This window comes from Natrix helvetica, assembly GCF_964273705.1.
Source record: "Natrix helvetica genome assembly, chromosome: 1".
NCBI classification, from domain to species: Eukaryota; Metazoa; Chordata; class Lepidosauria; order Squamata; family Natricidae; genus Natrix; species Natrix helvetica.
The window spans coordinates 322,919,231-322,946,727 of record NC_138548.1 but is presented as its reverse complement, the minus strand read 5'-3'; the positions used below and the strand labels follow the sequence as shown (position 1 = coordinate 322,946,727).

The following is a 27,497-nucleotide window of genomic DNA, read 5'->3' as shown; positions in this document are numbered from 1 at the left end:
TTTATTTATCAGTACAAATACAACACAAATATAAAAAGCAACATTAAAAATAAAAATATGGTTTTCTGCCTGCATGGTCTTCTGTGATGAAGCCGAAGGACAGAAAGAGGGAGTGTGACCTTCCTCCCATATTTAGGCATACCAGGGGTTGTAACACAAATAAATATATATATATATATATATATATATATATTATGCATTATAGCTACATAATAACAAATTAAAAATATTATATATAAATCAAACTGGTACCCAATTTAAAATGTGAAAAGCAAGATGTTCTCCCAATCTATGTAGTTTTTAGGAGAACAAATAATAGATCTTTAATAGCACCACTTTTATTTAGGAATAATAGTCATGATGGTCACATTCATGTAGGCAAAGTTGTACAACTATTATTAATAGATTAATGGCCTCACTATTCCATTCCACTGCACAGACAGATGAGATAAATTTGTGCATTAATTATTTAATGAGCCCATGGATAATTAAATGCATATTCGGTCTTCAATCTAAAAAGTTCTAAAAACTTAGAGAAAAGCTTAGTGAAAGATAAGCATCTGTACAGATTTTCTAAATGCAAACAGTATTGAGGTCAAATAAATGGAGATGGTGTTCCCTTTATCTTAGGCCAGTGGTCAGCAAGCCGCGGCTCGTGAGCCACATGCGGCTCTTTACACACTTTAATGTGGCTCTTCTGTGTGCCGGGCGCCCGCTCCCCTCCCTCCTCTCAGGCACTTCAAAACAAGCGCCTCTTTCCCTTTTTTCTTTTCGACCCACAATGATTAGGAAGGATCATGAAGTCGGGTGGGGACGAGAAGCGAGGAGGCAGAAAAAGAAACGGAGGCTAAGGAGCTTCCCCCCGCCTCCTCCCAGCAAAAATCTAACCGGGGAGCCGGGCAGGCAGTAGCAAATTAGCTGATCACGCCGCGTGGAGGATCCTGAAGTCGGGCGGGGACGAGAAGCGAGGAGGCAGAAAAAGAAACGGAGGCTAAGAAGCTTCCCCCCCCCCGCCTCCTCCCAGCAAAAATCTAACCGGGGAGCCGGGCAGGCAGTAGCAAATTAGCCGATCACGCCGCGTGATCAGCTAATTTGCTACTGCCCGCCGGCTCCCTGATAAGATTTTTGCGGGGGGGGGAGAAGCTCCTTGGCCTCTGTCTCTTTTTCTCCCTCCTCGCTTCCTGGGGCTCCACCAATGGGGGAGCAAGGCCCGCCCAGCGCCAGGCTTTGGGCTAACACAGAGGTCTGCAAAGTTGGCTGTTTTAAGACTGGTGGACTTCAATTCTCAGAATTCTGGGAGTTGAAGTCCACCAGTCTTAAGAGCCAATTTTGCAGACCCCTGGGCTAATATGATTGATGCCTTTGGTGGACTTCAATTCTCAGAATTCTGGGAGTTGAAGTCCACCAGTCTTAAGAGCCAATTTTGCAGACCCCTGGGCTAATATGATTGATGCCTTTGGTAGACTTCAATTCTCAGAATTCTGGGAGTTGAAGTCCACAAGTCTTCAAGCTGTCAGGTTTGAAGACCCTGGTTTTTTTTTCTAAAGGGTTAGGGGTGCAAGGGTCTTGCAACTTGAGAGCTTTAAGACTTGCATGCTTCAATGCCAGAGTTTCTGAGCCAACATGACTGGAGGAGGAATTCTGGGAGTTGAAGTCCACAAGTCTTAAAGCTGTCAGGTTTGAAGACCCCTTGGGGTTTTTTTCCTAAAGGGTTAGGGATGCAAGGATCTTGTAACTTGACAGTTTTAAGACTTGCGCGCTTCAAATGCCAGAGTTTATTGAAACTAAAAACAGTGTACCATCCTATGTATTTTCGGTTTTAAAAATGTGGCTCTCAAAATAAATTTCAATCGTGGTTTTGGCGAGATTTGGCTCAGTTGAAAAAAAAGGTTGCCCACCACTGTCTTAGGCTATCCATGTCCCATGGTTCATTGTTTATTTTCTAAACAGAAAAATAAAATGAGCGGATTACTGTTGTGTAATTCAGCCTCTCACCTTCAATCTAATCATCTTCCTCTGGTTTATTGTTTGATATGCATAAAAACACATTGCCATTACAATTTTGCTTGCTGTTTAGATCTAATGATGCCAGCCATCATGTCCTAGAGGAGAAAAAAATATGTATTGAAAAGTGTCATAGAAGCAATGTGACTCATTAATGAAAACATTAATGAAGATTCTCAGTCATCCAGGTAGAGTTGTCTGCAGGTTGAATCATAGCAACTAAATTTCCAGAAAAAGAAAAAGAAAGAAAAGAAGCCTGGTTGTCATGACTCAACTTAAAGATGACTCTAAAATTATTGGCAAACTCTGTCAACATAATGTGCCATGATGTTGGTTCAGTTTCACTGTTTTTGTATAATGATAGCAACTTTGTAAGTACTTTGTGCAGTAAATGATCTCTCATAGCCAAATGCTACCTCCAGGGTGAATTAATTCCTTAGTTGCTGAGTGGAGGAGGGGGCAAGGGATTGTGAACTAGAAAATTGTGAAATTTTATTCTCTCAGGACTCATAGGAGCCACATTCTCTATATTAGCCTATCTGATGTACCTTGGTTCAAAATGGTTGCCTTGTGATGTACATAGATTAAATGTTTAGAGAATTTAGGCAAAACTGGAGCTGATAAGGGCTTGCCAAAACAGAATATCCTTGTGGAATAGTTGGGAAAACATAACTAAGATGTAATAGAAATATTAAAACAACAGATGAAAATATTCCCCTTAAAGGGTTAAAAAAATATTCCTATCACCCTCAAACCAATAATGTTTTCCCTTTCAAGTGGTTTTTAAGAATTACCCACTTGAAAGGGTAATTATGTTATGTGAATAAGATATTTTAAAAGTTTCCTTCAATATCTAAAGCTTATTTAATATTCAGTTCTGGAAAAAAAAGGATTGAAAATATATTTCAATATATTTCAAACCAGGTAATCATGATTGTGCAAGTTAATTTTGAAAACGCATCCATGCAAAATGGGGAAAAAAGGCTTTTGGGCATTGTGTCCTAATTTCTGTTTACATGGTTAAGGAGAGGTCCTTACCAGAGATGTGTAGAATTTCATTATTCAATTAAAACATCTCAGTGATTTGCTGGAATATTTGCAGTACAGTGTCATATTTGAACTGAATGTCTAAACAAAGTAATAACATTAATTTTGTGGTGCATCCAGATCTTATTTTCTAGAAGCTGTCAAAGATAGCAAAATAGAATCAAGTCTGATCAATACTTTCTCAAGATGCAGAGATTATCTTGCATAGATAGTTAGATGATGCATAGGGATGGATCGATGGATGATTTTAGATTTTGGATTATTTTCATGAAGTAGAATTACTGTTTCTTGTAAAATATCTAAAGGTATCTCTTAATGGTACTTGAAAGCTATACTTTTGTATGAAGAATTTTGCCCTGGAGTACGGTTACACAATTGTACTCATTAAAGATAATTCATCACCATAATAATGGAAATGGTCTCTTGGAGAAGTAAGTGCCATCAATACTGCAGAAAGTAAATTATTGAATGCTATGAAACAGATCTACATATATTATAACTCAGAACCTTGGTTCTAGAAATACAAAGTAATTATTCATAAGCATTGATTTAAACCTTAGTCTCAGTTGCCGGGTGTTTAGCCTTTTCTTTCTTCATTTTCTCAATAAATTCATTAGGCATTATACAATACAAGTAAAACTTATACAACTACAAAATGAACAGATATTATGTGCAAAAAAAGAAGTTAAAATAAAAACATAGAAAGTAAAATAAATCTCCCTCCTCAGCCCCAGCAACATTAAGACCATATCACTGACTCTTAAAATAATGCCAAATATTTTCTCATTCCATATCTTCCTCAGTTTCTATAAACCCATCCTCTAAAACCCTATGCCTCCATAATTTATTAGTTTATATTATGCAAATAAAATGTATACAGCTACAAAATAGATACATTACAGAAACTTTTCAAAGCCAAGAGTTATCATCCTCTTGCTGTATATTCCAAAAAGTACAAATTTTTAAACTTATACTTAAAATTGTTTTTTTAAAAAAAACATAGATTGAAAGACATTTAACCTAGTGAATACAATAAAATTTGTTGGTCTTAATGTTTAAAGAAAGCCAGAAAATAAAAACATAAATCCAAAGATAATTAAGAAATCAGCCAGGTGGTTTTAGAGTCCATACAGTCGACATTAGCAGCTATGAGCACGATGGAATCCTGTGACTCTCAGCTAGTTACAAGTTGGCCATAAAACAACTTGCAAGTTTTACCTAGTTCATTATTTTTCTTTCAATTGTCTAGTCTTTCAACTTTCCAAATACTCAGGTACTGTTAAAATGGTTTAAAATATAAACTAGAGATAATGCCAGCTTCTTGATATATTTAATAATATTTTAAAGTACCCCAATCAAATCTGAATGGTTAAAAGTAAAGTCATTGTTACTTTCTATAAAACTTCAGACCCACTGACTGATAATAATTGGATGAAAATATTTAGTTACTATTAGCTCAGATCAAGTGTTTCCGTATAATTGAGTATTATAAAAAATAATATAATTTAATATAACATAATGATTTTAAAAAATAATACTGGAAACCCATTCTAACCAATTATGTTTCAGACAAAAGATCATTGTACAATGCAGGTGGGTGGGTAAAAATTGTCTTTATTTTCAGACTATCTCATTATGTGTTATTTGATACTAAATCTTTTCTCATTATTGTGATTCGTTTCTTTTCTCCACATATCACTTAGTTTTCACTGAGCCCAAGAGTTTACCATTAATTATCTCCTTTCCTGTCAAAATCATTGTGCCATTTTTCTAAAGCAAGAAGCATTTTAAATACACAAAGAATCTGATGTGGCCTTCTATTCTAACAAAATATATTCTCTTTCATAAAATATTTTTTCACATTATTCTCCTTTTGCTCTTTTATAGTTAGTAGTCTTACCATCTTAGCCTTGAACAATATGTGGTGGGTTTTTTTCAATTCTTTCTTAGAATTAAAGATAATAGAATTATCAGAGACTGATGGTATAACCAGGTTTTGAGGGGCTTCTGGAACAATCCAAAGGGCTGAATCAAATCACACTTTGGGAGTGAAAATGATCCATAAGGTGCGCACCACAGCATAGAAGGCCTGCCTGCTGAGATTAACCAAGTGTAGCTTCATAGCAGATGGGATTTGTAGCAGGTCTCTTCTGCTAGATCTGATGGGCTTTCTTTCTTTCTTTTTTAATGACATGGTTTTTATATTTTTGTATTTTTATTTTTACATTTTGTGTACACATAGTCCTTGATTTATGAACACAACTGCGCCCAAAATTTCTGTTGCTAAGAAAGACGGTTGTTAAGTGAGCATTTCCCCATATATGACCTTTCTTCCACAGATGTTATTGATAGTGATATTGGTAGTGATATTAAGTGAGTAACATGGTTGTTAAGTGAATAGGGCTTCCCCATTGACTTTGCTTGCCTGTGACAAGGTTGTAAAAGATGATCACATGACCCCGGAACACTGCAAGAATAATAAATGCATGCCAGTTGCCAAGCTTCCAAATGCTGATTAATTGTCCGTGGAGATGCTGCAAATGATTGTAAGTGTGAAAAACACTGGTCACTTTTTTTAGTGCCATTGTAACTTCAGTCATTAAACAAATGGTTGTAAGTTGAGGAATACTTGTTTATACAGTGTATGTATGTATGTATGTATGTATGTATGTATGTATGTATGTATGTATGTATATATATATATATATATATATATATATATATATATATATATATATATATATACACACACACACACACACACACACACACACATATACATATACATATATACATACATACATACATAATTTATATATGCTGGTCTTGTTGTATTCAGGTCTTTTCCCGTGTAAGATTAAGATTGTCTTGGCAACGTTTTGGCATCATCTTCAGGCTGGTGTTTTGGGCTTAAAGCGTGATCGGAACTGCCATCCCTCTACAAACCTTGGTGGGTGGGTGTGGACTGCTGGCCCCATTTCAGCAAGTGCATTGATTGGATGTGTGGCTGTATCACAAACGAACACCACCCACCACCCAGGCCGTTACAATACAAAACAACAATGCACACATAGCCAGCACTAATCAGCACCAATCTACCAATCATGATACAACCACACAACCAATCATTCCACTTACTGAAACAAAGCCAGCACCCCATCCCCTCCCACCAAGATTTACAGAAAGACAGCAGCTCCGTTCCCATTTTAAGCCCAAGCCTGAGGATGGCAGGTGAGATATATATATATTTGTGCTGATAAATAAATAAAGGGAGACTAGTATGGATCCATTTCAAGCTATTTAGCTCTCATCAGCTAGCCATACCCTTACTGTGATTCGAACCAGGGCTGTATTGCATATTAGGCCGATGTAATTGCCACTAAGCCACAGTCTCTCCTCCTTTATCAGCTATATATATAGTTGATAATTACCCGCGCTGGTGACGTCTCGCCTGGACTACTGTAACGCTCTCTACATGGGGCTTCCCTTGAAATGCACTCGTAGACTACAGTTGGTCCAGAACGCGGCCGCGCGGGTAATTATGGGGAGTACAAGGTACTCCCATGTGACACCTTTCCTGCGCGAGCTGCACTGGCTCCCTGTGGTCCACCGGGTGCGTTTCAAGGTCTTGATAACGATCTTTAAAGCACTCCATGGCTCAGGACCTAGCTACTTGCGGGATCGTATCCTGCCCCATACATCCCTGCGACCAATTCGCTCGCACAGAGAGGGACTCCTCCAGGTGCCGTCCACCAGACAATGTCGGGGGGCGGCGTCTAGGAGTAGAGCCTTCTCTGTTGCGGGCCCAGCCCTGTGGAATGACCTTCCCCCGGATATTAGGACTACCTCTGACCTCCGCGCCTTCCGGATAAAGCTCAAGACGCACCTATTTCAAGTAGCTGGCCTGGCTCAACCATAGTTTGTTCACACTGCTCCTGATGGGTTTTTTAATTTTTGTGACTTTTAGACTTTTATTAGGGGATTTTAAACTATGTTTTAACTGTCTTTTCTTATCTTCATACCTCCTCCATGTACACGTGTTCGTTTATTCTGTGTGTGTATTGTCCATATTGTTTTTTATGTGTTTTATTGTACGCCACCCCGAGTCCTTCGGGAGAGGGTGCGGCTAAGAAATAAATTTATTATCATTATTATTATTATTAGACGGAGTGGCTGTGGCTTCCGGCCCCCGGGTTCAACCAGTTGCTTCCATCTCTGGCCATTGGGGGCGAGCAACTGGCCCCCATGGAGCGGGCATGCAATTTGGGCGTCCTCCTGGATGCCCGGCTGTCCATGGATGATCATGTAACAGCCGTGGCAAGAGGGGCGTTCCACCAGGTCCGCCTGGTGCACCAATTGCGCCCCCTATTGGACCGGGATGCCTTACGCACAGTCACCCATGCGCTGGTGACGTCTCGCCTAGACTACTGCAATGCTCTCTACATGGGGCTTCCCTTGAGATGCACTCGGAGACTACAGTTGGTCCAGAATGCGGCCGCGCGGGTGATTATGGGGAGTACTAGATACTCCCATGTAACACCTCTCCTGTGCGAGCTGCACTGGCTTCCTGTGGTCTATCGGGTGCGTTTCAAGGTTTTGATTACGATCTTCAAAGCGCTTCATGGCACAGGAGCTAGCTACCTGCGGGATCGCATCCTGTCCCATACATCCCTACGACCAATCCGCTCGCACAGAGAGGGACTTCTCCGGGTGCCGTCCACTAAACAGTGTCGGGGGGCGACACCCAGGAGTAGGGCCTTCTCTGTGATGGGCCCAGCCCTTTGGAATGACCTCCCCCTCGACATTAGGATTACCACCGATCTCCGCTCCTTCCGTGTAAAGCTCAAGACCCACCTTTTTCAATTATCTGGCCTGGCTCAACCGTAGTTCCATCCATTCCTCCTGACAGTCTTTTTAAATTCGTAATTTTTAAATTGGGGTATTTTAATTGCTAATTTTATTACTATTATTGTATGTATTTAATGATTGTTACCTCCTCCGTGTATGTGTATGCGTGTATGTGTATGTGCATATGTATATATATATATGTGCTTTTGTTGTACGCCGCCCCGAGTCCCTTGTGGAGAGGGAGTGGCTAACAAATTAAATTTATTATTATTATTATTTATTATTATTATTATATGTTTATCACATAATATTGTATAGTACAATATTTAATAATTGTTCTATTTATATATTTGTATTTTATGTTTTGGATCATATTTTTGTTGGCATGGTTTTTTTTTTAATTCTCAGATGTAGAATTGGCCAGATGAAAGGAGAACATGATATTTCTTATATGTCCTTTATATTTGAAGTCTATGGCAATAATGAAGTTAATTGCATATTGAGTGTCAAACTACTTCGGAGGGATTTGGGAAAGTGTAGATAGCGCAGATGCTTCCATCTGCACCATTCAAAGTGAATGGTATAATAAAGTAATAAATGAAATTTTTTTAAAAATTAGATAGGTTGACTGTTTTGATTTTATTGGAATTCTTTACGTGCTATTCTTACAATCCCTTATACTTTGTTTTATGTTTAGAGACTTGGCTTCATAACTTTAATGATAATATTTTTCATTGAGATTTTTTCCATCTGCAAAAAAATGGCCTCAGTTTATTTTTGGTTGACACAAAGTTTATATATTTCTAGGTTGGAAGGTCCAAAACACGTTTTTTTGTATTTTCCTACAATGAAAGATATAAATTCTTGATACAGTTTCGCAGCTGGATAGAATAGAATTATCACAAGGTTGGTGGCAGGCTACCCTAGTAATCCATGCTGATTATAGGTACTATATGTTATACTCAGGGCAATTTAGATAAGGCTCACAGCAAACGGATGGGAAAACTTTATTTTTTGTTTTGTTTACCCTCTTTTGAATTTTTAAAATCCAGGTTGGGGAAAGTATGGCTTTGTAATTGTTGCTGAATGGCACATCCCAGTATCACTTGCAATTATTAGGTGGATTGGAAAGTTCAGCAATATTTAAAAGGCCATATCTTTCATTTCCATATGTTAACATATAGTACAAAGTTCAAATTAATGTTGTAATATAAGATTCATACAAGGGATTCCTGCCCTTAAAACCTACGGCTTTGTCACTGATAAATGTAAGGTCTAGGTTCAATATGTTTAATTTCTGCAAACAAGAATCTGAAGAGCTAAAGCAAGATATGAGACACTAGAAAACCATATTTCACCTCCCTATGGGAAAAAAATCAGGTATCAAAAATAAAAAGATCTAGGTTTCCAGTGTAAGCTGTTCTGATAACCAAGGAAACATGGAGGATGAACGCCCCAAGCAAGTGGAAGTTGAATGCAGGCTTCTAACTTCAATCAAGGAAGGTCAAGGAAGGTATCTCCAGTTTTTAAAGAAAGGAATATAACAACAAAAGGAAAATCAGAACACGGTTTAGGAGCAGAGAAAACATGGGTTAATTTACAACAAAGGCAGGAAGAGTCAAAAGTCTTCGCAGAAGAGAAAGCTTATAGAACAATAAGGTTGATTCTTTCAATCATTTGAAAATGAGATTATATAATGATAGAAATATTTGTAAAGGGAGAAAACGATCGTGACCTAACTTCAGTAGAAAGTAAGGTAGAAAAAGCTGTAAATTGATTGTCAAAGAGAAAATAGATAATATGTTGATTGATAAGAGGCAAGTAAAGTCATAATAGACTATGTCAACAAAAATTGAGCAAATCTACATGCCCAGAGTTTGGAATAATTAAATATATTTTTATCCTGAAAAGAAATGGAAGATAATATGCGTTTAATAGAAGCTTTACACTAATTACTTAAGGAAGGTATGTTTTGATTAATATGCTATTGTCAGGTTTCTGAAAGATGCCCTTATTGATTCATGAGCCTCATGTAAAGTTTCAAAAGAGTAGAGCTCCAGGGCAGGGGAGTGTAAAATGTGATACAAACTTACACTTAGTTAAGAAAGAGAGGAGGTAAGATAGGTGGGATAAGTTAATAATGAAAAGGACCAGAAAACACTAAAAAAATTACATTTCCTTCAGACATTATATTAAGGTTCTTATTTTGTAGATTATGCCAAATGCAAAACATATTAAAGCTACTAGGAAGGACAGAATACTTCCTTGATCTAATATGGAAGTTTTACAAGGATAAAAAGTTATTGTAATAATTACAATATTAGTTTGAAGAGAGAAAGAAGTGAGACAAGACAGATGCACCCCCAGATTTTAAAATGTGTATGGTAAATATATAAAAAGAATGGCAGGGTAAGTAGAAATGAAATGTAATGAAAACTGAAGCCAAACTGAAGATTGAATCACTTAAGTTTGAGAAATGTAAGTGAGACTACTTTGTTTGATTGGATGAAGAAAAAATCTAGATCACTTATGAACATAAAAATGAAAAATAAACATTCTGAATTAATGTTCAATAATTAAAAGATGAATGGTGGAATGACCAGGGGTGAAATGCTACCGGTTCTGATCAGTTCTCTACAACCGGTAGCCAAAATGCTAAGGTTCGCCCAAACCGGTAGTAAAAATAAGCTTTAAAAAGTGGGGGGGAAAAAAGGTTCCATAACACTCAGCTGTGCCGTGCAATCGTTGGAACCTTTTTTCCCCACTTTTTACAACATTTTTTTACTACCTATTCACCCAAACGGTAGTAAAAAAAATGCTTTAAAAAGTGGGGGGGGGAAAGGTTCTGATGATCGTGCGGATCAACTGTGAACCACACAATCATTGGAACATGTGTTTTTTTTCACTTTTTAAAGCATTTTGTTCCTGCCGGTTTGGGCGAATAGGTAGGGGAAAAATGATTTAAACAGTGAAAATAGTTGACCATGCCCACCCAGTCACATGACCACCACCACCAAGCCATGCCCAGAGAACTGTTGCCTTGGTAAGGCCACACTTGGAATACTGCATTCAGTTTTGGTCGCCATGATGTAGAAAAGATGTGGAGATTCTAGAAAGAGTGCAGAGAAGAGCAACAAAGATGATTAGGGGACTGGAGACTAAAACATATGAGGAACGGTTGCAGGAACTAGGTATGTCTAGCTTAAGAGAAAGAAGGACTAGGGGAGACATGATAGCAGTGTTCCAATATCTCAGGGGTTGCCACAAAGAAGAGGGGGTCAAACTATTCTCCAAGGCACCTGAGGACAGAACAAGAAGCAATGGGTGGAAACTAATCAAGGAGAGAAGCAACTTAGAACTGAGGAGAAACTTCCTGACAGTTAGAACAATTAATCAGTGGAACAGCTTGCCTCCAGAAGTTGTGAATGCCCCAACACTGGAAGTCTTTAAGAAGATGTTGGATAGCCATTTGTCTGGAACGGTATAGGGTTTCCTGCCTAGGCAGGGGGTTGGACTAGAAGACCTCCAAGGTCCCTTCCAACTCTACTATTGTATTGTATTGTATTGTATTGTATTGTAACTGGTGACAAAAAAAATTAGATTTCACCACTGATAATGACCAGTTATGAAATCTGGACACAAATATAGATTTAGGGTTGGTTAATAAATATACCATGCACAAAGAACCATTATGTTAGTTATGGACCAATTAAGGAAGGATTCAATGGCTCAGTGGCTAAGATGCTGTGCTTGTTGATCAGAAAGATTTGTTCAAATCCCTAGCACCAGGTAATGGAATGAGCTCTTGTTACTTGTCCCAGGTTCTATCAACCTAGCAGTTCAAAAGCATGTACAAATGCCAGTAGAAAAATAGGAACCACCTTTGATGGGAAGGTAACAGCATTCCGTGCACCTTCGACAGTTAGTCATGTCGGCCACATGACCATGGAAACGTCTTTGGACAGTGCTGATACTTCAGCTCCGAAACAGAGATGAGCACCGCCCCCTAGAGTCCGGAACGACTAGCACATATGTGTTAGGGGAACCTTTATTTTTAAGAGCATTGTAACATTAACTCATGAAAAGACACCTGAGCAATAATTTATAATCAGTTTCCACAGACCCAATTTTTGTTTTTGTTTTTTATTTGTATCCTGAACAAATTTAGTAAGTCTGTTCTTTCTGTTTTTAGCATTAATTAATTTTATTTTCAAATATCTTATGGGATTGACTTTATTAACATATGAGAACATTGTCTTCTTAGACAATCTGCATGTATTTTCACACTTAGGTTTGGCTTCAGCAATATTGTAAATACATGCTAATCATTAATAAATCTTTCTCTTGGCTTTCTCAAAAAGATGTCATCTAGTTCATGTTTGCCTTGAAAATATGAAATTGAACTACAAGGAAAAAATTAAATGGAAACCAAATGTTGCTTTGTAGTATACACATATTAATAAAAGTTAGCTCAAAGCATTTCTTCATGCAAAATAAAAATTTTATTTTTCCCTAGAACAAAACATCCCTTTTATTTTATGGTAGTTATTAGCCTTTATAATCTGACAAAAACCTAGTTCATGTGTATCTCAAACCTGAGTTTAGGATTCCTGTTGAGAATACAAGAAATACATTTCCAGCAGCAATTTGCTTCTTTGAATGAAGTACATTTAACATTCCACATCATTAATATTAAGAATTAGGTATGAACTAGGGAGATGAAAAAAATCTAATTGCCCATTTTTCATCAGCAATAGGCTAAACGAAGCTCAGTGTGATTGGCAATTATAAAGACCTCCTGAAGTTTCATTTTATTATAACCTTGTCCTTCTCCTGGGACCAAAGTACATTCCCCAAGCCACCTTCCTCCATTCACCTTTGAATTTTCTAAGCAATTTATCTCTTACAAAATTGAATTGTTCTTCCAAGTGATTGCAATTGACAATTGCTAATTATACTAGGGGTTTGTCCATTGCAATTGTCATTCAAATGTGGTCTAAGTTATAATAGATTTCCCTGTTATGGAATCCTATGTTAGAATGAATGCTTTTTGAAATGGAGGGGGGATCTATTTTTTTAATTGACAAGGTGGCTCAGTGGCTAAGACACTGAGCTTGTCAATCAGAAAGGTCGACAGTTCAGCAGTTCGAATCCCTAACACAGTATAACGGAATGAGCTCCCATTACATGTCCCAGCTTCTGCCAACCTAGCAATTCAAAAGAATGTAAAAGATGCAAGTAGAAAAATAGGTGGGAATTTAGTTAGAAGGTAACAGCGTTCCGTGTGCCTTTTGTGTTTTAGTCATGCTGGCCACAAGGCCACGGAGATGTCTTTGGACAGTGCTGGCTCTTCGGTTTTGAAACTGAGATGAGCACCGTCCCTTAGAGTTGGAAATGACTAGCACATATGTGCGAGGAAAACCTTTACCTTTACCTTTTATAGATTTGATCCTTAGATATGTGGGTGGGTGTGAAACTACTCACAATTGTATGTGTTTGTTGTAGAGTGTTCAATACATTTGTTTGCTTCAATCCAGGATACCAGAGTTGAAACAAAACTGTATTTGTAAATATCTTCCATTATCCTTTCCACAAAATGATGATAGGATGTCAGCATCAAAGAAATGTCAGCGTACCTATATATCTGGGAGTAAGCTACATTAAATTTAATAGAATGAACTTGTGTTTTATTTACCTCATCTAACAGCTCATCAGCGCTGTGGGAACTGTTAACCACACTACCTTGTATTGTAATATAGCCCAACATTCAGAATATTGTTATTCTGAACAAGAACATATGCTGGGAGAAATGGTAACATGGAAATATGTACAATTCTATTTACAAGTCTCTCTTTTGTACAGTTCTATGAATAGTGTAGGATAAACTGTTTTTTAAAAGTGTAGATGGACATTTGAAGGGTTTGTTCTTTATTCGGTTTTTGGTAGAAACACTTCTTTGGATTACAGCTATCAATTTAAACTAAATTCCTTCCCATGTTTGTTTCTGCAGCAGAATATAGTTATTTTTTTTATTTATTTTTTAAATTCCTTTGACTAAATCACTCCTATCCACTGTACGGCACCATATTTCTTGAAGAATATAATAAAGCTCGTGTTATGTTAATGCTGAAAGACATATACATTGCCTTTCTATATACAATTTAAGAAGTTATTTTTTCTCTTCAAAGATATGAAATTTCTTATAGGCAACTCTCTTGGAGACTGCCTATCTTGTTCCAAAGCTATTTAGCCATTATGCCAGACAAGTGCCGCTTTGAAGTTCTGAAGTTTTTCAGACACTTATTTTTAATAAAATAGGATAGGATAAGTTCCTGTATTGTTAGTAGGCTAGACAAAATATTCTTGGCAGGGGCATTTTTTTGTTTTTAATATTGTAAGCCGCCCAGAGTCACCTATGGCAAGATGGTGAGCAAATAAATGCATATTATTATTATTATTATCATCATCATCATCTAGTCTTTAGAATCCCTAGTTTAACCATTTTGCAGCATTAAACTAGTTTTCTGACAGGTCCACATATTTACTTTTAATAATAACTTTACACTAGTTTCTTGACTACTCCCTCAATATATTCTTGATCAAAAAGTGATTGTGTTAGAAAAATCTGTTCACAAGCATCCATTATTTCCAATAGTTGACTATAAATCACATACATTATATGCATTATTCACACAATGGATACAAACAACCTCAACTTATCTTTCTGAAACGTATCATTCAACATTTGAAAAAAAAGTCTTTTTAAAAAAATTGATGCACATTTTGCTATCAGTAAGTTACTGCATGCTATCTCCAAATATATTCATTTTAACTGAATGAAATTTTTAGATTCAGTTCTTAAATATTGCCAATTTCTTTACAAACATTGATATGGGTAAGCTAGATTCATTTAAGAACTGAAATGATTGATTTAACCCAGTGGTGGGATTCAAAAAATTTTTTACTACCATTTCTGTGAGCTTGGCTTGGTGGGTGTGGTGTGGCTTGGTGGACATGGCAGGGGAAAGATACTGTAAAATCTCAATTCCCTCCCCACTCCAGGGGAAGGTTACTGCAAAATTTCCATTTCTTCCTGATCAGCTAGGACTCAGGAGGCAGAGAATAGATTGGGGAGGGGCCAGTCAGAGGTGGTATTTACCAGTTCTCCGAACTACTCAAAATTTCTGCTACCAGTTCTCCAGAATTGATCAGAACTTGCTGAATACCACCTCTGATTTAACCACTGGAAAAGAAAAGTCATAAAATGGGGCAAAGCTACCAACAGAAATTTTGGGCTCAGTTGTGGTCATACATTGAGGATTACCCATATAACAGCCTCCTCTTCCTTTAAATATTTGTCATTTAAAACCACTACTTGTATTTATTCAAATTAGTCTCAGAGGGCCTCTTATCAATTCATGCAGATGAATTAGTCATTAGTGCATATTACCTGGCTGATTTCACAGCCATCTCCAGACTGTTTGTTAGTCACTGAAAAAGTTTCTGCGAAGAGAAAAATAAATGGTCATTAACTTGAAGGTGATTAGAAAAAACAATCCATTAATTCCATACTGTTTATGTATATTTTTAAAAGATGAACACTTGATATTAATAGAAAACAGCTATAATCATTCTGTTTATAAGTATTAGTTATGATTTATTCCTGTCTCACCCCCAAAAGCTGAGTTTTCTACTGGTAGAATTCTCTTTTTATCAGCATTATCAATGATATCAATTCGTATTTTGTCATTGAAATTTCATTTAAACAATTTGAAACACAGATAATGTACCTTTAATTTCTTGATTAAAAATATTGTGCTACCAAGCAAACAAACTTCAGTCAGTAAGATTTATGCCTAGAGAGCACCAGAATCAGAGATGACCCAATAAAATTGAATTGTGGAAAAATCATCCTTCTAGTTAAGCATGATGTATATTTCTCACATATGCTTAAAAACAGCCCGTATAATGTACTCATAATTTATTTCCTCATTTCAGCATGGTGTAAACTTCACCACAGTAATAACAATATTCATAAGTATACTTTGCACTAAAAAAACTATTTATAAAGATATTTGATTAAGAAGTTTTTTATAAAGATATATGAAGGATGAGCAAACTTGACATTAACAAACTATCTTTGTTATTGAAATGCTGTTTATTGTGAAGGTTCAGTTATGAGAATGGAAAAGGAACACCTATTTGTTTCCCACCTGGCTTTAATAAACTGTATTGTAGGAACCTGATAAATAGCATCTGCATATAAGGCTAAGAATTAGCCTTAGGGAGCATACCTCTTTCACCTGCTCATGTTTTATTTATTTATCTATCAAATTTATATAGCTGCCCAGCTCACCCAAGGTGACTCTGGGCAGCACACAACAATAAATAATATAAAAGAATATAGAAACAGCCAATTCAAATATAAAAAGCACAATAATAAATATCCTAACAACCCAAAATACCAAACCATAAGTGAAAGGAGAATAAATAAGTTGCTGGTTCAATGAAGCCGAAGGCATGACCACATAATCCGGTAATAAGGACTTTTTGGAGTGTCTAAGGGGAATTGATAACAGACAGGTTGTCAGTGAAGCCACATATCAGTTTGTTCATTACAGTCTTGCCACAATATTCCACAACTTTTTAAAAATTGATTTGGAAAATGGCACCTTCCATTCTTTTTCCAACATTCTTCTGTCTGTTATGTTTCCGTTAATCTATCCCAACATGATCTCTAGAGCATGACACAAAACAAATCTGGTGCTGTAGTCTTGTATATTATGAAAAAATTTCAAAGACATTATTAGAGCATAAAGTACTCAGAATATTGTTTTAATCCAGTCATAAAACATAAACTGAAGCTACTTATTCCTGTATAGCAAAAGATACTAGCTGGTCATTTTTAAAAACATGCTGCAAGGTATCAAGGTTTTTTTCTTCTTCTATATTCTATTGGTACATGTTATAGGTAAGAGTGAATCTTTAAGCGAATCATAGGTCAGGGACAAATCAATAGATCAAAGTCATCTAAAGCTGAAAAGCATGGAGTGACAATAGCTTTAACAGATCCATGGAGATTTCATAGGCAGGGTGATTCAATAAAATACATTCAGAATTGCTTCGTGAAGCCATGTTTGTAAATATGTCTATTTGACCTACTACTTAAGTCCTACTTTCTGATTGACGCAACTTTAAAATGCAAAACTCTATTACATTTATGTGATTTCCTAAAGGTCTGAGTTAGCTACACAGCTCTGCAACATGGAAGTACCCATCACATTTTGAAGACTTTGAAGTTCAAAATGCTTTTACTTTTAATAAAAAGAGCATTGATTTATCTCCTAAACCCAGATGCATTCTAAGTCACTGTGGCTTTGAAATATCTTGTCTGCCACAAAGATCAACTGCTACTGTATTTTACAGATAATGTAATACATAATAGATAAGATGACCTATCTCTATAGAAATGCAGAATACTTCATTATCAGTTTCATTTTTCCCAGTGCTCAATTATCACTTTCTTTTTTATGGCTGATAAAAAACATAGCTAAAAAGCAGTCCACATATAACTCATTTGTGTTAACCTAGCAGCTTCTAAATTATACCAGCAGATTTACATCTCCAATTTTTTTTCCAGGGTTGTCAGAATTCATAGATATTAAAGGGAGCCCACTGCTCTATAAAACATTAATGGCTGATAAAAAAACATTTTGAAGCATTTTGACATTGGAGCCCAGCAAAGCTCTATTCCATGTTTAGCTCAGAAAAAAAGGACCATGAGCTATTTTCATACAAGTAGTCTTCAACTTACTTTAGTGATTTTTCAATGTTACATCACTGAAAAAGTAACTTACGGCCATTTTTCATGCTTACAACTGTTGCAGCATCCCCATGGTCATGTGATCAAAATTCAAAATTCAATTCACTAAGGCTTTATACAGCAATACTAATATTTCACATGGTTTAAATTTTATGCTCTACAAAAAAGTTCTACAACAGCTTTTTTGGCTGCTGCCATGTACTGCTGGCTCATGTTTAAGTGATAATCTGTTAGGACTCCCAGGTCCCTCTCACAGTTATGGTTTTTAAGCCAGGTTTCACCTAATCTATACTTATAACTTTGGCTTTTCCTGCCTAGGTGTAAAACCTTGCTTTTCTCCACATTAAACTTCATGTTGTCTGGATAGGGTCCATTTTTCAAGGCTATCAATCTCTTTTTAGATCCTGAGCTTGTCTTCTGGGGTGTTGGCTATTCCTGCCAGCTTAGTATCATCTGAAATTTGATGAATTCCCCTTCTATTTCCTCATCTAAGTCATTTATAATGGTATTGAAGAGTACTGGGCCTAAGATGGAACCTTGTGGTACCCCACTACTTACTTCCCTTCAAGTAGATGTAGTAACATTAAGGACTACTTGTTGAGTATGGTTTGTCAGCTAGGTACAAATCCATCTGGTGGTGATGTTACAAATCCATCTGGTGGTGACTGCACATCTTTCTAGTTTATCAAGAAGTAGGTTGAGGACTACTTTGTTGAATGCCTTACTGAAGTAAGCATAGTAAGTATACTATGTCCCAGCATTTTACTGGCTTACTAATTTAGTCACTCTGTCAAAGGATAAAATAAGATTCGTTTGGCATGTTTTGTTTTTAACAAACCTGTACTGGCTACTTTCCTGACTTCATATTTGCAGATTTGGACTATCTGCTGATATTCTGCCTTAGTTATGTGTCTTTCTTTCCATTTTTTTGTACTCATCCTTTTTTTTCCGGTAATAAAATTTAACTCAGCAGTAACAGTTTAACAAGAGTTGGAAAGGTCCTTGGAAGTCTTTTAGTTCAGCCCTTTTTCAAGAAGTGACAGTTATCATTCTGGACAAGTGGCTATCCAATATCTTCTTAAAAACCTCCAGTGAGGGAACATACAACTTCTGGAGGCAAGCCATCCCACTGATTAATTTTTCTCATTGTCAGAAAATTTCTCCTTAGTTATAGATCAGATATCTCCTTGATAAGTTTCCATCCATTACTTCTTATCCTGCCTTCAGGTGTTTTGTAGAATAGGTCTTAATTAATTTTGGTAGAAGACCTTTGTGATCTGAGCTGCAATCTTTATTGATTTAATCACTTTCCATCTGTGTTTGCAAAATATATACTGTATTTTTGGAGTATAAGATTCACAGGAGTATAAGACGCACCAAGATTTTGAAGAGACAATTTAAAAAAAAAAAGTTTTTGCACTCTGCATACCTCCCAAAATGGCCCATTTTTTTGCAAAAACGGGTCCATTTTTTTCAAAAAAGGGGCATGAATAAGCTTTAGGAGGCTTGTAGAGTGCTCCGGGGGGGGAGGCAAAAAACGAGCAAAAATAGCCCATTTTTGGCAAAAACAGGCCCATTTTTTGTCAAAAGGACGTCATGTATAGCGTTTAGGAGGCTTATAGAGTCCTCCTGGGGAATGGGGGGCAAAATTGAGCAAAAAACGCTCCATTTTTCGCTCATTACTGCCCTCCCCAGCCCCCAGGAGCACTCTTTAAGCCTCCTAAAGGTTCTGCATGGCCATTTTGGTGAAGGGGGAAGGGTTTCGGGAGGCCAAAAATGCTGTATTCAGTGTATAAGATGCACCCAGATTTTCAACATCTTTTTTGAGGGAAAAAGATGTGTCTTATACTCTGAAAACTACGGTAGTCAATTTGATTTTGGTGTTGTTCATTCACAGTGTGCAATAAAGTAATCTTTTAGCTTTTGGAAAGAAGGCATTTACCATAAACTCTGAATGATCTTGGCAGACCACTGCTAGTCCATCTCCAGATTCTTTTTATATGTCATTTTTCCATTATTCCACATGCTTTATATTCCCTGTATTTAACATGGCATCTGTTTTTGATGTTGTATCAATAAAATGCTGCACAAGTCATCATAGAAGTGTTCAAATTTCATTTCTTGTGCATCTGTAATTTAGAGCATTGAATGGATTGTCATGATCTTGTTTGGCTTGACTTGGACTTGAATTGAGTTCATTCTATCATTTTAGGGGTGTATCCAATCACTGATTTGACACTCTTTTGTTAATAATAATAGTTAATCAACTTCTTCTATTATTTCTTGTCTGCAATAGATCCAATACTCCTCTCATGTGAAGCAATTTATTTCAGTCCATCTCAGTTTGCTTATTCCCAGAAAGTCAATGTTCAGTCTTACATTTCTATTCTAACAAACGTCTCTTGTTCGTGGTTCTATCATATCATATTTGCAGATGCCTTTTGTCTCTCACACATCAGAAGCTGACATCCTTTGAGCTTTAATCCAATGATATCATAAATATTAATGCTACTTGTACTTTTGGGCAATTGAATTGATTGTTCTGTGAATTGGAAGTCACAATGTAGGAAGAAAATGCTTATAGATCATAGCCTGTTAAAAAGAATGGACTGTTGGTCCATGATTGTGTTGTTAAATGTGATCCTTAAAGCCAACCACATTCTATGTGCATCACAAATTTGCTGTAATAATCTAGAAGTACTCATCTAAAATTAAGCAACATTAAGTAAGCTATTCTTCTCTATTATAATAGAACAATTTTCTATTTTAAAATTCTTAATTGATAGTGTCTTGATTTTTCCAATGACTTGTGCATTATATAGAGTTCCAAACTGATAAAGGGAGAACTTATGAAAATTGTGTTTGATAGTAATGCTTTGCAGCCTCCAGAAAATTCTTACATATCAACTTCCTTAAAAATGCTAATTGTTCCTTACTTGTTTAAATTGTTTTAAAATACATCATTTATTCTATTTATTTAAATATTACTTGCATTTATCCATTTACAGACATACTCTTTTGGAAGATGGAACTCTAAAAATTGCCAATGTTACCAAAGCAGATGCTGGGAGTTATACATGTATAGCAACAAATCATTTTGGCATAGCCAGCAGCACTGGGAACCTGATAGTAAAAGGTAAGATATTACCTTCACCAAATAGTTCCTTAGCTTAAGTTCCAGTAAGATATCTGTAAATTTGTAGATCTTGGAAAGTTTTTAAAAATGATGAAATTTGCGTGTATATTTCTGAAAAGCTACTTTCTTGAAATATATATATGAAAACACACAGAGAAAAAGACAGACAGACAGACACACACAGAGATATAAATATAGATGTATAGGAAGATAGATATAATATACAGATATTTATATGAATTAAGTACTTCAAAAATATAATTGCCAAATTTGGTACTTTCTTTTTTAGAGGAAAAATCCTTACACTCACAATTATCTTTTTCTTCCTGCATGCTAATTATTCTTCCTCAGGTTTCATACCAGGTGAGAAATTGCTTTCTCATCTACAGAAAATTGTATTAATAAAAATAAAAAACCAGTCACTGAAAATAATAAAATGAATTTCATGCTCACACATATGGTTCAAGGTTTGTAAAACTCTTAAACTGGATACATTGTTTTTGTTTCAAAAACATTTGTTTTTGCATCTCTTTTTTTCAGAAAATGAGCATTGTTCTGATAATAGTACAGGTGTTTGTGCCAGCAAACCACAGACCACTCAGGAGAGTAAGCAGAAAAGTGAACAGAACAGCACTGAAAAATAAATAATACAAAATTTTTACTAAAGACGATCCTCTGTAACAGATTGGGAGCAAGACTAGAAAAAATTATTAACTGCAATTAAACACATCACACTGTTCCAGAATGTAAAGCCACATATTAATAACTTTGACTCCCTTTATCAATACAATTTTATATTAGTTTATGTCTTTATCTTCTGAAGAACGTTTGGCATTACCTATGCAATTGTTGAAACCTCATTTCTGTATGTGATGTTTTGTCCGTGTGTTTGTTCTTTTTTTTAAACTAGCATATACATTTTTCAATTGGTTTTGCATTTTATTGCTCGTTTTAATCCCACAAGCAAATAATGTTTTTTTTCTGCAAAACCCCAATAGTCTCCCATTCAGCAGCTATCTTACAGGGCAAGCGCTGCTTAGTTTCAGCAACACAATTCTTACCGTGTGTCTGTAGTCTCTAGGCACATATATGCTTGGGTAGCATTTTATAGACAAACGTATAAAGCTTCCTTTATGAGAGAAGCTAACCAAGAACTGCATGTGGTTTAATCAGTTTCACCAATTCATTGGTTTTATGGAACTAGAGAGAAGAGCTGCAATAAGGAAAACCAAGTGAACATATTTTGTTTTACTTCCTCTTCCTGCTGTGAGGTTTCCCCATTCCTTCCGTGCTCCATTACATTGATGCATTTATCAAGCTACTGACACTGCAACATAAATGCTGCTATTATGTTTAGAAAGAGAACGTTGCTTGTGTGTGCTCCCAAATAATTGCCTCTAAGAAATAAAGCCTGCAATTTTGTACACAGTTGAACTGGTTTAGGATTATGGTGTTCAAGGAGGCAAAAGTGCTGTCCTTTTTTTTAATAACTATGAAAACAGCACTAAAAATGGGTTATTATGGCTTTATAATAATGATAGAAGCAGTGAGTCTGTAATCAAGCAAAAAAATCGTAGTTCCCATTTGTGGTCTATTATACTCTGCTGAACAACATTGCTGGCTATTTGATTATTTTAGCCCTTAACTTTATTAATTTAAGATAATCCACCCCATAAAAATAAGTATTTCAACTGATATAAGATTTTTAAAGAAAACCCTTCAAAATACATCAGTGCAATCTGTCTTGTTGTGATAAAATTGGTACATATTATTGTTTTCCTTGAAATAATAGTCCTATTTTCCCCCAAGATGTAGCAATGCATAATTGTAACAATATAGCCAATATTCTTCTTTTAACGTATCTCAAGGCTCCATAATTTATATATAAAAAGTCTCTTTTACCAAATTAAATGGAATAGTAAAATGTCAGTCGTAGCATTTCTAATTGAGCAGATGTGCTGATAATGACTAATGTTTTAAATTAAATTATACGCTTTTGATGAGTAGTCTTGCATCTGATATAGTAAGTCTTTATAAATCTGATAAACACTTTCATCTCCCTCTTCTTGAGGAAGGGAGCAGGAGTGAGGAAAAAAACATGTATTGGAAAACAGATCAAAAGGTATTGATGTACTGCTTCGTAATTAATCACAGTTTTATAACCCAGTCACTTTAATTCTCCCAGATTGAAGTGAAAGGTGGCCCATTTTGTTTTCCTGGCTACATATCTTATTTTTTAATGTATATTGCACTGTATACAATTAAAGGCATACTAATTTTGGTCAAAACTGGAAACCCTGCATTTGCAGTCATAATGAAGAATGCATCGTCTTGTCTTTGCATTTTTTCCCCTATAGCATGCATAGATGTGCATTATAGAAATAAGCATTATGAATATTGACTCTTATTCACATGTATAACATGAACTACCGTCAGGCAAAGATTTTTTATACTTTTAGGATAATTAAACTGATATTTCAGTGTCTGCTGACTTACTATCACTTGTCTAGAATGATTATTTCGTACAAAGTGTAGGTGTTTAACTCATGTTTTGTTAACGTACCTTAAGAATTACTTCATTTTGTCATAAGTTGAAAGTGATTGATTCTTACTCAGTTCTATTATTGATTACTTATGTGCCAATGTACCATCAGGTTGGTGTTAACTCTTAGGGACCACATAGGTAGATTTTCTCAGTGTCTTCCAAGTTTTCCAATGGTGCACAATCAACTCTGTTATTGAGTTGATCCACTTTTGACAGCGTTAGAGAGAGCCAGGACTTTGCCTAATGTGTCCAAAGTATGATGACTTAGCCTGATCATGACCTTTGTGTGATAGTTCTGAGTTTATCTGTTCAATGATCCATTGCTTCATTTTCTAGGCTATTGAGGGTATTCTCAGACATTTTCTTTAACAACAAATTCCAGAAGCATCAATATTCTTTCTCTCCAGCTTCTTGAAGGTCAAACTTTCACTCCCATAGAGTATCATGGAGAATAACATTGGCTGCACTATTCTGATCTTTGTAGGAATAAATGCATCGTGGCATCTGTTTATATCTTTTCCATGGCCATATTGAGATGTGCTAGACTGTGGCGTATTTCTTGACTGCTCGTTTCGGTAGTGTTGATGGTTGATCCTAAAAGGCAGAATCTGTCTACCAGTTTAGTATCTTCATTGCCAGATCTACTACTGGTTGTTCTACTTCTTATCATTAGTTTAGTCTTTATTTTTAATTTATATCCACTTTTTCATTGTGTTCCTTGACTTTTATTGCTGGAGCTAGCAGGTCTTTTACACTTTCAGCTATCAAAGCACCATTATCGTTAATGGGAGCAATATGCTGCATGGAGCAGAGAATACACCAGAAGGCAAAAACAACCCTGGACATTAACTCTAATCCAAATTATTTACATCTATCCCACAATATGGCCTGTAGAATGAAGAAAACTCTTTGAAAGTCTAAACAAACCGTAAAAGCACTTTCATTTTTTGCTGATATTAGTGAGTATCTTTGTCCACAACAGATGCTTATATCCACAAACATTCATAACACTGTTCTTTCTAAAGCAATGTTACACGAGGTTCAGGATGGGAATAAGAAATAATAAACTAAAAAAAACAAAAGATAGAAAAATAAAGGGATTTCTGTTATTATCCTTTGCATTAAAGAAATTAAGCACGTTGGTGAAAAGTTTAAAGTCATTCATACTACCGGTAGAATTTTGCTGCTGATGTTTTACAAATAAATATGTTTATTTTTATTTATTTACTGTGCTTCTAGACCGCCCCCTCTCCCAAAATGTACTCCCCTCCACTCCTTAAGGACTAGTACAGGCTCTGATTCATGGAATTTGCAAGTTAATATGTTTTAGTGAAAGCAATATTCTAGGATTGAAAAGGAAGTGAAATTCTATTTCTGCACCTTTATCCTTCTGAGTCTCATAGTAATGATAACAAGAGTGCCATAAGGTTAGTGTTTATTTAGCAAAATAAGCAATGCAGCTACTTTGTTTCTTTTCTTTTTCTTATGAGTGCTATCTTAAAAATTCCCCTTGTGTTTCAGATAATAGTCACTTCAAAAATAGTTTTGAAGCAAGTACTGAATTTCCCTGGGATATTTTCTGTAGTCTTAACAGAACTTATTTCAATACAATTCTATGAGTCTAAAAAAATATTTTCCATTTTTATTTATTACAAAGTAAAATAGGCAAAACTGTATCAATAGACCCCAAAAGTAGTTTTGGGTGACATAGCTTCAACGCAATAAAATGCACAACATTTCAATATCAAAACTACTAAATAAATATTTAAAAGATATCTGAATGATACAAAAGTAAGCTAAACAAACAGCTGAAGTAGCTTCACCATGAATTCTACTTTTATATTCTTCCTATTGTAATATGTACGTAATAGTTTTTGTCATACTTGACAAATATTTATGAATCCATAACCTGAAATAACACCAAGTCTTCTTCCATACTGTAGATTACATACTGTCACATGACATATCACAACTTTTTCCCCTTTGTTAAATCAAGGGGTGGGTGTGGCTAGCACGGGACACATCTGGCCCACATGCCACGAGTTTGACACCTTCTGTAGAATATCTTTACAATATTCAAACATTAAGTTACCACAGGAATATTAATTCCTGTGGTAACTTAAGCAAACATAGGTAAAACCAGACTTGCAACTTCTTGAATGTTTCCAACAATTTACTGTTAACTTTCTGGAAGTCTGCTTATGTAAAAAGCAAAGTATTTCCGACAAATAATTTTATGGTCCTTTTAGTTCTATGACTAATCCTCTGAGGAACTCCACACCGGCTCTTCAGTATTGCAGCCCCCATATGGGATCGTTGCATTCAAAAGCATGCTTCAAATACGTTATCTTCACAAGGTTCCAAATCTATAAGGATCCTGAAATCCCTCTTTTTCTTTGCACCAGCTGCATGTAATATTAGCCCTCACCTTAACTACAGTAAATGCATTATAATGTCATGTAAGAGGGGGAATTATTATCCCTACTTCCTGTAAATCCAAGAGAGCTATTTTTGCTGGATCGTATACCTTACAAGTCCTTCTTAGGGAACGGTAAGGACTTTTCAAGCTATCTACTGAGTTTCATGTGGAGAAACTTTAGTAGCCGTAGTTGTGGAATGTCCTCAAGGTTGTCCTCCTGTGGCATGATTGGGCAATTTTACACGTATTTATACTATGCTTCAAGGATATCCTTTATCATTTTGCCAGATAAAGTGCACATTGGACTTTCTGGGGATAATCAGTTTCCTTCCAGAAATCATAATCATCTATTTTTAAGCTCATAGCATGTAAAGAAGATTTTCTAGACTGATTATTTAATTGCTGTATCATTGGACAGCGGGAACACTTTTGCTTTGAAGCTACTGTTAGCAGCACTCAGCAATCTGTTAAACACATAATTTGCTTTTTGCTATTATTCCATCTACCTGCCCTTTTCCAACAGATTGTTTTCTTTTTTTTGCAAATCTTCAACTGCTGATCCTTTTCTCTTCTAAGGATGCTCTTATCCACTATTGTTTCTAATTAGCCTGTTTATTTTCCTGAGCTTTCCTCTATTTCTACCTCTGCACACTTTGTCTTGCTTGCATCTCTTCCAGACCTCCTAAGCAGCTTGCAAACATAAATGAAACACAGCCACCTGTTTCTCCTTCAAGGCAAGCTTATCCGCCTTACTGTATTTTGCAAATAATTGTTTTGTGTATTGCAGTCTTTCCCACTGAGAGACTGGCAAAACTTGTACCTCCTTCCTTTGGACAGAATGCACCACCCATGCTATTTATTGCTCACATAGCCTTTGCGATAACACCAGAACCCATTCTGAGTGTGTGAGAGCTGCTTTCCTGCAGAGCTGTTCCAAGCAGAATCTTTTCCAACAACTTTAAAAACAACAATGTTCAACAAGCTCTATTGCTTAACAAATCTGTTCTGTTATGCAGCAGTCTGCCTACTTCTAGAAGCTTCTTAGTCTCACTGTGCATGGAGCTGGCAAATAGTCAAGAAAACCTAACTATGAGATCAATTTGCAAAACTCATTTTCATCCACCAGCCAGGAGATGGGCAAAGAGAGCAGCTTGCTTCTGCTTTGGCCATAGCAGTTGGGCACAAAAGGTGGAAGGCCGGTGGAGAGAACTGGGAGAGAAGGCAGCTGGGCATATGAATGTCTGCTATGCTGGGCTGGGCTGGCTGAGGTTTCTCAGTGGGTTCTGGCTTCTGTTATTGCCAGTTCGCTCAGGGACATGCTTTGCGTGTATGTGTGCTTGATTCCCGCTACGCGCGCATGCGCTGTAGTAAAAAAAAATGTTCCTGCACATGTGCAGAAGCAAAAAACAAGATGGTGGCTCCTACAGCGCCACAGATAGAACTGGTTTGAGGGCATGGCCAGCTGAGTTACTACCTATTCGGCCAAACCAGACCGAACCTGTAGGAACCACCTCTGAACCAGATTCAGAGATGTGCAGTTATGAAGGAGCTTGCTATCCTGCAAGGCAGTGTGCAGGGGAATCAAAAGGGCATAGTTGAGGGGAGATAGGTGGAGGTGGTGACTTGAAGCACTCCTGCAGTCATAAGTATAGCCAAGCTGACAATACCCAAATTT

The 27,497-nt window shown here is 36.4% G+C and overlaps 1 protein-coding gene and 1 long non-coding RNA gene across 4 annotated transcripts in view; one reads left to right on the top strand and one right to left on the bottom strand.

The window, feature by feature from the left end:
- The window catches only part of LOC309388255 (contactin-4-like), a 588,970-nt gene that overhangs the window by 489,789 nt on the left and 71,684 nt on the right, over positions 1–27,497 (top strand). The window contains exon 12 of the mRNA XM_081945445.1: positions 20,731–20,858. Within this exon, the coding sequence (XP_081801571.1) occupies positions 20,731–20,858 (128 nt within the window). The remainder of the gene's footprint in view (positions 1–20,730; positions 20,859–27,497) is intronic.
- LOC309388261 overlaps positions 1–27,497 on the bottom strand; it is a 92,523-nt gene that overhangs the window by 19,806 nt on the left and 45,220 nt on the right. For all 3 annotated transcript variants that reach the window (XR_014174738.1, XR_014174739.1, XR_014174740.1), the window contains exons 2-3: positions 15,350–15,402; positions 1,996–2,102 (exon numbers count right to left, since the gene is read on the bottom strand). This is a non-coding gene — a long non-coding RNA (uncharacterized lncRNA). The remainder of the gene's footprint in view (positions 1–1,995; positions 2,103–15,349; positions 15,403–27,497) is intronic.